General features: G+C 35.9%; 1 protein-coding gene across 10 annotated transcripts in view; it reads left to right on the top strand.

Annotated features, from left to right (window-relative positions):
- Nucleotides 1-9,288, top strand: part of ATP2B2 (ATPase plasma membrane Ca2+ transporting 2) — a 170,583-nt gene extending 161,295 nt beyond the window's left edge. For all 10 annotated transcript variants that reach the window (XM_065642940.1, XM_065642939.1, XM_065642938.1 and 7 more), the window contains one exon: nt 8,967-9,288. In XM_065642940.1, coding sequence (XP_065499012.1) covers nt 8,967-9,278 — 312 coding nt within the window. In that variant the 3' untranslated portion in view covers nt 9,279-9,288. The remainder of the gene's footprint in view (nt 1-8,966) is intronic.
- Nucleotides 9,289-12,993: the final 3,705 nt, after the last annotated feature.

The following is a 12,993-nucleotide window of genomic DNA, read 5'->3' as shown; positions in this document are numbered from 1 at the left end:
CGCATTCAGACATGCATTGGAAATTTCGTTGGGATTAAAAATCAAAGGAGAATCTTTGCTTTTGTTGCCACACTGAGCAGGACACAAACCACCACACAGGAACCAGCCTCTCCTCCAGGGAACAATTTCCCATAACAGCATTTCTACGTTTGAGCAGCAAACAGACAGCAACTCGTTCTGTTGTCGTGAAGGTTTCAATAACATCCTGTAGGCAGGCGTCTAAGAGGATAGATCTAACAAAATTAAAACAGGCAATTTATCTTCCCTCTCTTCTCTCCATTGCAGCAAAGCAACTAAGGATTGAAGTGTCTTGTATCTTGATGAAGGCCTTACTAGGTTATGGGCTGAAGTTAATTAGTAGGAGAAAGCACGATCTGCTACAGTCTTTGATGTCTCTCTTTATTTGGAAAAATAAAACAAGTCTACAGAGCTCATCAGTTTCAGCCACATTTATTCAGTAAAATAAAAATACGTATGATTGATTTGTTGAGCTACCTTGAGATATGTATCTCTGTTGCAGAAGACAATTAGAGATTGGGCCTTTTAAGGTGGTTATTCTGGACTGTTAGTATTTTATTACCACAATATAATATGTGTTGAGTATCAAACCAGTGTGTGCTTCACATTATAGCCCTTAGGGAAAGTTTTGGTTTATTAATACCATGACACAAACCTAATGATTGACAGTGCAAAAGTGAAGGAAAAAAAATTGGGGTTTTATTTTTAAATTGGGTACTTACAGTTGGTTCATCTTTCAGAACCCAGAAAACCTTTCCAAATCCAAACTTCATAGAAATGGGTATGATTTTGTGAATTTGCATTTTTTGAGAAAATGTCAGTTGCAAAATGCCCACCGAGGTCTACTTTCCAGCACCTTGCTTAAAATACATGTGGTGGGACAGGACTGACTTCTTTCCTCTTAGCTGCTCAGAATCAAGTAAACCCTAAGTCATCACCTTCTTCCTATGAGGTGGAAGAAAATAACAGCATCATTGTACCTCTGACTTTGAAGCCTTTTCCTCTCTTCGGGAATTGTAAAAATATTGCATATATATATAGTTATATTATGGGGAGTATCAAGGGAAAACCTTAAGGGTATAGCAAAGACAAAAGGGTCTAATAGTTGAAAGGGCCCAATATGAGACATTGTGAGAAATGGTGCTCAGCATGTTGCAACAATCAGGATATTTCAGATGGCGTTTTGTGTGCTCAAAGTGCAGAGGTTCTGATATCCATACTTAATAAAAATACAAGAATCACACGATGCTTTATCAAGAATAATATGTAAGTCTAATTTAACAGAGCATTTATGCAGTTCTTTACTAATCATATAGCTTTTTAATATATAGTTCATTGAGACACCTCACCAATCTGTAAGATTTCTACTGCAGATTTATAATAACATTTTGGAATTTTAAAAAAATGGGTTTTTTTCCTAGTAATTTTGGGTAGATAAACGTTTGATCCAAAGGTTAGTGCATGCTTAAAAAGAAATCTGCCTGTCGAATGCAGCAACATCTAGAGTAGCTTGTGAAACAGATTAGCAAGTTATTAACTGAAATTTTCAGATATTCCTAAATATGGCACATTCAAATCTTTCATATAGTTGTGGAATACCTTAATTAAAAGCAATTTATACAAAGGAATATTACTACAGTACTAAAGGTTCCCTAGTTATGCTGATACCTTTTACCTGTCACTGCTTTTTTGCCAATAACAAATTACAAATTTCTGGATGTCGGCATTAATTGATAACGATGAGGCCCATATTATCTATCAGTCTCTTATGTCTTTTGAAAAATGTGAACATTTCTGATAAAAGTAGAAAATTTATTTCAATGCAAACTAGGCATGCACACACATTTAACACACACACACACACACACACACATTTCAGCTACAGAGAATGAAAACATAGGAAAAAATAAGGCTCTGTTTGCAATATGGTCTCGGCCAAGTTCTCAGGTTTTGTTGTGTCATGTGCGTGAAGCACAGACACGCATACACACAATCTTCTGTCATCAGAAAGCTGTTGGACTACAGAGTTATAAGCGGGTATAGATACCAGGTTATCTCAGACCAGCTTTGGTGAATATGTATTTTATATGCGTTTCCTTCTACGTTTTATTTTGGGAAAAGAAAATCAGATCCACTGGGGCAATGCAGCATCTTTTTTACTTTTGAAGCTCAGAATTAGCAACACAAAATGTTAACTTGTCGTTAAAATTAAGTATATTCTTAAAGCCTTTGCTACTACATTGGTTAATTACGTAGAGGATGAGTAGATCTAACTGTACACAAAGTAAACAAGTTATTCTTTATTCTAATATGTTTATATCTCGTTCTCAGATGATGTTTATATTCTCAGTAGGTAACCCCTTCAAAAGAACATGGTTTCAGATTTTCTAAGACAGATGCGTATTTAATATTCCTTTGTAGTTGTTCTCCTTCTTCCTTGCCATTCTCATATGTAGTTAATACTGTTCCTAAGTGAAAGCAGGCAGGAGCTACAGCTCCCTTACAAAAAACAAAACAAACAAAAACCCACCACACCTTTCTTTCATAAAAGGCTGTAATTAAAAAATATTGTTAAGTGTAGGAAACATTGAGGGAACAACAAAGAAACAAAACCAAACCCCACCAAAAGGCGACTTCCCAGATCATGAATGTGCTGTAGATTTTGTATTTGCAAGTTCCTTTTTCTTTGTTCTGTTGAGGTCTGTCATTTTTGTCTGAGAGTTTTAGAAGTTGTGTGGAATCACAACTTTTTATTATGTTAGCTCTAACAACGGTGGCCTCAAACAAGCCACTTGTAAGGAAGACACAGGAAGAAATACACAGTGATGACTCCAGCTTTCATAGCAGCCAATTAAAATTTTGCCAAACACAAAATAGTCTCAGAAGTATTTTTCCATCATACAGATCTCTGAGGGTTTTTTTAATTGTTGGTTGTTTTTTAAAAACTCTTTTCAAGCAAAAGCAGCACATAGTAGCACCCTTAAGTCTGTATTTTTGCTCTGGTTCAGTTTTTGGAAGGGACTACAATCTTCAAAAGTGGGGCTAATTTGCATGGAAAGACAATTTTTTTCATTCTCCCTTTAATTAAAAAATCGTTCAAATTTATCAGACTTGCCAAGAAACTGTCATTTATAGGTAGAAGCTTCACACATGCAATATTTGCCTCGGAGTGGCACAGAGGCGTAAGCATCTGTAAATTGTGTCAAACTAATATAAAACATTCAGCAAGCTTCATTCTAGTGCATATTACAGTCCATTTACTAATAGATAATTTGAAAGAGAGAGCTTAGTTTAGCTATTTGTAATATTTTGTGTATGAAAATCATGTTCTTTTGTATCAAGAAAAATGACTTACTGTTCCAGCGGCTTTTTTTTTCTATATTTCTTACATATTTAGTTTCTTATAAATGTAATAATGACTCAGCTGGACAAACTTTAAAACTAAAGATGAAATCTTAAGTTTGCATGAATTAATCTGTTTTGATAAATGTTAAGGCAAAGACTACTGTCCAATATTGATCTCTATTCAGATCATAGACCAAACCAAGTGGCCATACCAGCTTTAGTGAAAATGGCAGTTGCTTTCTGTGGCAACGTGCTATAATAATTATCGCATCACGGAATGCAACAAGCAGAACATGACTTGAAACAAAGTCCACATTTAAAATTATGTTTATAAAAGTTCCACCATTTGGGAACATCACTAAACTACCACCTGATAGAGACAGAGATACCATACTAAAGCTTAGAAGTTCCCACCCAAATTTCACAATCCTGCTGGGATCCGCTATATGAAAATCAACTTCCGTATATATAAACCAAGTCCTCAACTGGAGATGTGGTACAGCAAGAAGGGTCTGATCTCATGCTCTAAAATTCAGTGGAATAAGAGTCATGCGAACTTTTTGTAATCTGAGACTCAGGCCTGAGGATTTCACAGAATATGTGGGTATTCTGTTCTCACTACATGTCGTTTGACTTTTCAGCAGCACTTACTGGTTTTACTGCATATTTATGTAGGAAGAGCGTAGCACAGATAATGTTACACATCTGTTTCAGTAATTAAAGCAGAAACCTAGAAATTATAATTTTTCTAAAATTTACTGTGTTTTTTTCCTTTGAATTTGCTCAACTTGTGCATCATGCAATCCAGAACATACTAGCCACAACATTTACAGGTGACTCCAATACATGCAATACTTCCTCCTAATCTGATTTTACTCACCTAAAACTGAGAGGATTCAAAAATAGAAACCAATATACTGAAAATGTGCCTTCTATTTCAAAACTTTACATATGTGATAGTACTTGACCAAACTCAGTTACCTTTGTATAGTTATAGTCTTGATATAGAATAGTATCAGTTGCACAAAAGAGTTGGCATCTCTTTGCAAAACTGACCTCTTGTTTACAATTTTATACTAATCACCTTACTGATCTTTCAGTATTGAATTTATTTGCTTTTGCAGTGCCCTACTCTCTACTGTCTGAATATTAAATGTGTTTGTTTTCCCAGAGGGCTAGAGAACATTGGACAAAAGGGTTCAGCAGGAGAGAGTGAAATAAAAAGAGGTTGTGAGTCTTTAACCTTGAGCCTGAAATGAATGTGAACCAAACTCAAGATACTTGGCTTATATGAAGCCAGGTAAACATTCGAGTATAAGCCCACACACTACCAACCATAATACACCTGTTGATGCTTAACAAGCCTTGTGTATTTTGCCTAGATTGTTGTACTAAGGAGTGCGATTCTGAACTTCATCTTTTGCTTCTGATGGGAAAAATTTGTAGTCTCTAAAATTCTATTTCTCCTATTTTTCTTGCCTGATGCAGTATGATAAATCTAACTTTCAAGGTGGGATGAAACCGAAGAGTTTTTTCTATTACAGCTACAGAGAAGAAAGAAGTGGAAACTTATAGCAATGTCAAAAATGTCCTGAAGTGTTGTCCCCACAGTCTTTTGTTTAAAAGCAGTTCATTTTTTCCTGTTGTCTCCATTACTGTGAGAAAAGGGAGCTGTATCACACTGTTTGTCTTCCCTTGGCATTGTCAGTATCATAAAGAATATCATTACATGAACTCTGCATAGTTCATAACAAACCAACACTTCTAGGTTCTATCCATCATGGGTATGTCCCTGCTTTTACATGCTGTACAACCATAACAACATTATACGAAGTTCATCCGCTTTATTTTATCTTCAAAAAGTAATGTGGGCTTTGTTTTGGCAGAGCCCCTAAACATTTTTACACCAGGTATTACTTCAAACCTTGAACTTAAGCATGTATTAAAAGAATTTGTTGCTCTTGGGCCATGTAACTCTAGGTAAATAATATTTTTTTTCAATTAATATGTTAAATACGGTGGTTAGTATTATATAGAAATTAAAACACCGCCTTTGTATCCAACAAACTCTCTACCTTTGTTTCCGCTAACATAATGAAAGAAGCAAGTTTTGTTCTGTATGCAATAATTGGATACATTGGGGGACAGACTATGAACAAGATTTTAAATTATACTGTAATGCAGAAATTCTGTCACTAAATGAAGTGTCACACTAATAAAATGTTTTGTTCAAGATGCCAAGCTAAATATGCAAAATTTAAAGTTGGGGAGGGAGTTTCTCCTTAAATGAAAAGTTAATGGAAAATACATATACATCTCTGAAACCGTAGAGAAATTTTAAGAAATAAGGTAGTTTTCTACAGTTCCTTAGTGAAGAAAATGTATTAGAAAGCTAACTTTATATATTCTCAGCTTTAGGGATTTGCCCAAGTTTGGCCCTTACCTTCCCGTTCCATTCAGAACATTAACTACTTTAGGTATGAGCAGATCTGAACTGGTTTTCCAGGAAAAATCACTATGAACAAGTACAAGCTATTCTAGTAACATCTAAATGTGCCTGCAAGACTCAAACCTGCCAAAACTTTGCCACAGATCTTCACATAGTGTGTTAGGACCGCTGGCTGATGGTACATTCTGCAATTATAGCTTTAGATCATTGTGTAAACAGATCGAAACAAAAGATGTTAGTATCGTATTTCCTTTCAATGGATTGTTAGTTCAAGCCGTTACTGCAGAGTACCCAATTTGGGTCCTGGCCAGCAAATTTTCATTGCTGGTTTTCAAATGCAACCTGAATCTATAGTTTTCCCTCAGCTGTGTAAAATGTTAGCTAGCTAGATTGGCTAAAGGTTTGATATTAAATGCAAATGAGGACCTAAACTGTGGAATTAAATGCAATCTAGATTCTTCCCCTACTACATAACTTGGAGCCTCACGAATTGAAATCAGCCCCTCCCTTGCTAACCTGTAGAGGCTTAAATACAGTTTGTGTGGCTTGAAGAAAAGCTTTACTTTAATTGGACTCTGCTGGATCTGTTCAAGCATAATAGCAAATTGCAAACCTTTTATCTCAATAAAAATTTAATTCACCTTTGTTAAAAAGAACTCAGCTGGCAAACAGAGCCTAAATCTATGCAATAAGAAGTGGCTGTATTCAAGAGAATGAAATCATTCTGTTTGTTGATAAGATATAGCAAACAGCTGCAACTGAGATGACTTATTTTTCTTTAGATAGCAGAAATCATAGGTAGCTTTGCAGAAATGTCACCCTATAAACTCATACTATAAAGTAAGCATGTTACAAAAAGTTTTCTGATTTAAAATAGGACAATGTAGTAACGTGTTTTTAAGATTTCCTTGATAAAACATACTATTTTTTTATTGTTTAGACCTAATTACTTTGCACTTTAAAATTCAAGGTAGAAAGGCGTGAATAATGAGGGAATTAGGATGTCACCTCTTCTCCATGAGTTTAAATCCTTTCGTTAGTAATGCAAATGAATCTCTTATCCCAGTGTGTCTGATCACTGTGCGGAACCATCACATAGCATAGCACACAAAGAGATTCAGCTCTCATAAACCCCTGGTTTCTAGTTCCCGGTGCTCTGTCAAATAGGTGTTAGGTACACCAGATGATTGGGGTGTGTAAAATTTATTCTTCTTCCTGTTGTCTTGCACCTCTGCGAACCTCCTAGATCTTCTACTGTCCCAAGATCTGGATAAGCTGTTCTGTACCACTCCAATCCTCTTATTCAGAGCATAAGCGGTCACATGAGCTACTTTTCGTACTGTGCCCTGCTGTTACCAAAAAATGTATAAAGAGAAGGGAGAGTATTTGGACTGACCGAAGGTTATGTATCTGAAGATGGCATGACTTCTGCTACTAGGATTTTTGAAAGGTGATGAATATTCAAATTCAAAGAACAAGGACAAAGGTCAAATAGATGAAATATAAGTCAGCCTCTTTCTCAAATGTGCTGAAATTCTGTACAACTTGGACAACTCCAACCACGGGATCAGCTAGATCCCACACCTGTAACACTGTGACCCCTTGCTAGGGGTGGCAATTTAAAAAGGAATTAAACCTTTACAAATGAGCAGTGTGTTAGGCCAACCAATTTTGTGCAGCTTATTTACATGCAAAAAGATACACATGCCAACCACCAAACCATTTCAAATGTGTGTGGAGAAGCTTTCACAATGCCTGCTTGCACCTTTTCTGCCTCTGCCTGTGTTTTGGTCTCCCCCCTAAGAAATGCTAAAAATTCACTCATGGACTACATGGAAGTAGAAGGACAGAACTCATACTTAGTCATACAACATTTGCCAACAGATCACGTTTTGCCATTCTGTTTTTTCCTCTCTGCCCCTCCCCACCCCCTTCCAAAAAAGTGATGTTTTTCGCAGCAGCAAACCACCCCAAACTTCACTTCTTTTCCGAACTGGTGGGCACTGGCCTATAGAGAGCAGCCCTGCCTCTGCCCAGCCACCAGGCCTGAGTGTCCCCAGGCTGCAAAGCTCCTCGCTCTGCTCCTCTCATTTCCTCCTGGGAAAGCAATTTGCACTGTCCCTGACACTACAGTGGGCTGAGTCTTGTAGTTTATTTTCACCTGTGGTCTTACTGTCAGGTGGTTAATGACGTTAATTGACCCTGACTTAGTTTAAAGACTGCATATATGGCATCAATTGGGTCGCTTTCAGCATTTAACTTTACAGTTTTACAACTGAGACACAGAAAATGAAAAAGCTTGCTGTTTAACAATGTAATTCAATTCAACCCAACAATCAATACATTATTTTATTACATGTTTTATATCTATTAAAAAGTTAAATGGCTAGAACAGTGGGTCTATACTCGAGTGTTTACCTCACATATGCATGAAGGAAAAATAAAAGTTGGTTCAACAATACTATGTTCACATTATCCAGGCTTCCAAGTGTAGTTGTTGTGTGCAAGTTATCTCTGTTCATGTGGTAACTGTGAATTTTTTTTTCCCCCTGTGGTGGCATGATTATGCTTAGTACTTTGTCTGCTTGGCTTTTTGTGCTCTTGGCTGCATTCATTTAGATTTTGCTTTAAAACATTGATATTATAGTTTTCACACTTGGCTCCTGTGTGTGTCTCATACGTATCCATCCAACTGTGTCTGTGTTCTGTGCTTTTCTGTTTGTGAAGTGTGATATGTTATGTGTAATGGGTTTTTTTTAACAATACAAAAGAGACTTTTTTAATTAAAAAAGCCTTCCTACTTACTCACTGCAAAACTATCAACATGCATGGTTTTACATTTGCATTACAATTAACATGGCTTGTCTTTTACTAGGGATGTACCACACGAGTGGATGTTCGCTTTCTTTAACCAGTACTTCCCATCAGTTCTTTGATGGCTTTAAACTTGATTTATTTTAATATTGCAGTTGAAACAGATATTCAAAATGCACATAACTGAGCCACTCGTTTATGCATATAACATCCAGAGACTATGGACTTCAGCTGCCTGCACTGCCCTAACCATATGCTACATTTTTCACAAAATATTCTCTAACAGAGCGTTGCCCTTGGAAGGTGCTGCCTCTGACGCCTCTTTCCTTTTCTCCCCCAGATCCGCGTCGTGAAGGCATTCCGTAGCTCTCTCTATGAAGGTTTAGAAAAACCAGAATCTAGAACCTCTATTCACAACTTTATGACTCATCCTGAATTTAGGATAGAAGATTCCCAGCCCCACATCCCACTCATTGATGACACAGACCTAGAAGAAGACCCTGCTCTCAAGAAAAACTCAAGTCCACCGTCTTCACTGAACAAGAACAACAGTGCTATCGACAGTGGAATAAATCTTACAACTGATACAAGTAAATCAGCTACCTCTTCTAGTCCAGGAAGCCCAATACATAGCCTGGAGACATCACTTTAGCTGAAAAGGTCACTGCAAAAAAAAAAAAAAATGAAATAAAATAAAATAGAAAAACCCACAGCAACCGAAATATATAAATATATATATTAAAAACATTGCTGGCTGAAAAGCTGTTTGAACTCTTATTCACTCTGAGACAAGTGAATGAATTGTTGATCACAATGGTTTTGGGGAAAGAATGAATGGCTGATTTACATACCCCCCCCCGCCTTGTTCCCTTTCAGAAAAACAAAAAAACTCCTCCTGCATGAATGTACTGTACACTTCTGGCCCTTCTTTCTCTCTTTTTGTTCCTTTTTAGTTCCTTTTTTTTTTGTTTTTCCTCCTTAAGGAGGAACTGCAGAGGACTTCTTTCTGAGGCTATTTATCCAATTCACTGGTCTGTGAGTTTTTTGAAATGCTTGTGTGGCATGGACTCAATTGTATAGATTAATTTAAATAACTTTTTTGAAGTTGCAAAGCTTAACTTGCACAGTAGATTTGCACCAGTTGGACAGAGGAACTTAAACATTTATGAGACTATATATAGAGATATATACATATAAGTATATACATAATTAATTATATATATGTATATATCTATCTATATATATATAGTTATATATATATAAAGTTTCTTTGTTGGCATGTTGCCTTGTTTCTGCTCAAATTGCTCTGACTATTTTAACTTATTTATGTCCTAAAAAAGAATGTAATTTGTTTACAAACCTGTAGATAATATCCTTAACTATCTGTAGGGTTAAGAAAGCACTTCCTGCCGAAGTAGTATAAAAATGGCTCAGCTCAGCTCATTGAAAACGTCTGTAATATCGCACCCTGGATATTTTATTACGACCGTGTTCTGATTTCTGGCTGATTTTTTTTTGTTGTTAAATAATGTAGATACTGCTAGTAAATAACAAAAGAAGCCAAAATATAACACATTGGATGTAGCATTGTGATCCTATATACAGGGAGGTAAAACAGGCTTCCTTTGTTTCAAATAAAAATCAAAATGACCAGGTTCTCTCTCCTTTTTTTTTTTTTCCCCCTTCTGATAATCTGCTTGAATTTCTTTGGTGCAACATACAATAATGGAGGCTATTTCATTCTTTAAGCATATGGCGATGGCTTCCAAAACTATTTTAGAGAGGTAGTATATGAAACTGAGTTGAGTTTATAAATATAATTTAAAATAAGTTATATTTGGTTTGTCTATATGGAGATAAAACTAATGTTAAAATATTGTGATATATTGTGTTAATCCTTTTCAGTTAGTAATTTAGGCAATTATTTCCTTATTACTTGCAAAGTACGGGCTGTTGGCATTTTGGATGAAAATCACTGTAGGTTGTTGCTCTGATTTTTTTTTTTTTTTAAGAAAAATATAATTTCTGCACTATTAGGTCTGAATGAAACTTTATTAATTGTATATTAAGACGTGCTTTGTGTGATTTTCTTTTTTTAACTAAGCTTGTCTTCCTGTAGTCACAAGGTATACTGTAACACAGTAACATGTTATTTTACCTTGAGCTTTCTACGAAGAAAGCTATTTTGAAAACCTGCAGTATGGAGGGTGAAAAATATTTTTCAAGATGGTAACAGCCCTGGTAACTTAAAATTTCTGAGCTTATATAATTGCTATGTCAACCACTTGAATGCTAAGCACTTTGTGGATCACAGATTTTTCATAAATAATTTTTGTATTTAATATAAAGTTTGCTTGGAGACTTTTCAGCATATGATCTTTTCCATAATTGTACAGTGCAAAAGACATTTTGAATCACACAATTGATTCTGCCAGATGTGTTGAAAAACACTCTCAAACTAGCTTGATAAATTGATTTGTTAAGGTGTTACTGGTTGTCTTAAAGTTGACTCCTAAAGTGGTGCATCTCTGCAGTCACAAGAACTAAACCAAGCCAGAACTCTCCAAACCAAGCGTAGACTCATGGCCAAACTGCAGACTGAACTCAGATGTTTTCAGGGTGCATCAGGACTATTCAGCCAGGTAAAGCTCTAATCAGCTTGACTTGCCAGCTTCCGGACTCTTGTGTAGAAGCTTGAATGTTTTTGGCTCAAACTCTTAGTTTGCTCTCTGATCCAAACTTTCCAGTGAACAACAGAACAGGTCTTTGAAGGCGTAGACAACTCTCTGTTCCACAGATAGTGTGACCCGTTTCTTAACAGTAAAAAGCTAGCATGAAAACATCGTTATTTTAGGTAAGTCCTAGCAACAGAGTGATTGAAACTCAGTCAGGATTGTTCGCTTTGTAAATACGGTGATTAACCTTTGTACAACATGTATTGGGTTTCTATGGCCTGTTTGGGATATCATATTCAGAAGAAAAAAAAAAGTCTTATCTATTTACAGGGAAGCCTCTAGCTTTGGACTTGAACATCTACAGAAGCTATTAATACTGGAACAATTTATTTTCAGCATCTTAACACTGACTGTTTGCCTTTTTATTTTCAAACACTCTTCATATTTTTTCTTGGTTTCATTTTTTTTTTTTTAATTTTCCTATAGGAGTACTCCTCCCTAAGGTACCATTTTCAGACTTGAAAACTGTTAAGAGAACGAACACTGCATTCTGTGTATATATAGTAAATCATATATAAACTGAGATGCATAGAAAACTTGGGCTTTTGTGAGCAGAGACTGTGCTTTATGTATATGATAAATTATAGATCTCTTTTTTTAAAGCAGAATAGCTATGACCTTTCAACTACAAGTCGTGCATCACAATTCCTTTCTTTTATTGCTTGACCTCTCTGTGATGGGAACAATGGATCAAAAACCAAAATGATCAGTTTGTTAAAATTCCCTGCAATATATAAATGCTCGCTCTCTACGTACTGTACTTAGCAGCATGAGATTTGTGGACAACAATACAGTGGTACATTGGCAATCCATCCCACTAGGGGTTATTAATATATGTTCATTCATCTGTTTTTATGAATTTTTTTATCTAGACAATAATTGTAAATAAAGAACTTACTCTGTCTGTTCATTTAATACTATGCAAAAGGTTATGCTTTCTATTGTTATTCTTATTCCTACAGTGTGATGCTGGAATGTTTGTGGTTTCAAAAAAAAAAAAAAAAGACAAAAGTAAGTAAAAAGTAAAATATGTGATGTAAATTATTTTATAGTTTGAAACAAATTGATAAAGTTTTACTCTTGCTGCTTTCTGTCTAATAGATCTCTCTTGGCAGGAGCACAAGTGGAAAATTTAAAGAAATAAATTCACAAAGCAGCATGAACAATAACGGTCTGAACGTAACAGCTTTCTTTATTTTCACCTGAAGTCATTAGATGTAGCTCTGGATTCCCACTGGGATGTTTTCATGTGAAGGTGTATGTAGATGATCTGGGCTGGCAGTAAGAAGCCTGCTCATCAGTCAGTGGTTCCACTTTCTTTATACCCAGCTGATGAGTCAGCCCAGAGTGCTTTTAATTCATTATCTGGCTATGGGTCAAGATAACTTGGTCCATGGCGCGGTGGTGCTTGGTGGTGGGAGTGGCTGATGTGAAAGCTGCAGTGAAGTCGGCTGAAATTGAATACAGAATAAGTAAAGTACATAATAAGAAGTGCAGAATAAGTAAAATGGATGAAGACCCTGTGGATTTGCATAAGAAACAACTAGTTTAATCTTGGACCAACAGACATCAAAGTCTGTTTTCCTGTCACTTTGGCCCATATGACATATTCCTCCATTTATTTTTCTTTCT

This window comes from Caloenas nicobarica, chromosome 11, assembly GCF_036013445.1.
Source record: "Caloenas nicobarica isolate bCalNic1 chromosome 11, bCalNic1.hap1, whole genome shotgun sequence".
Classification (NCBI taxonomy): domain Eukaryota; kingdom Metazoa; phylum Chordata; class Aves; order Columbiformes; family Columbidae; genus Caloenas; species Caloenas nicobarica.
The sequence above is the reverse complement of the archived record's forward strand: the minus strand, read 5'-3'. Positions and strand labels throughout refer to the sequence as shown.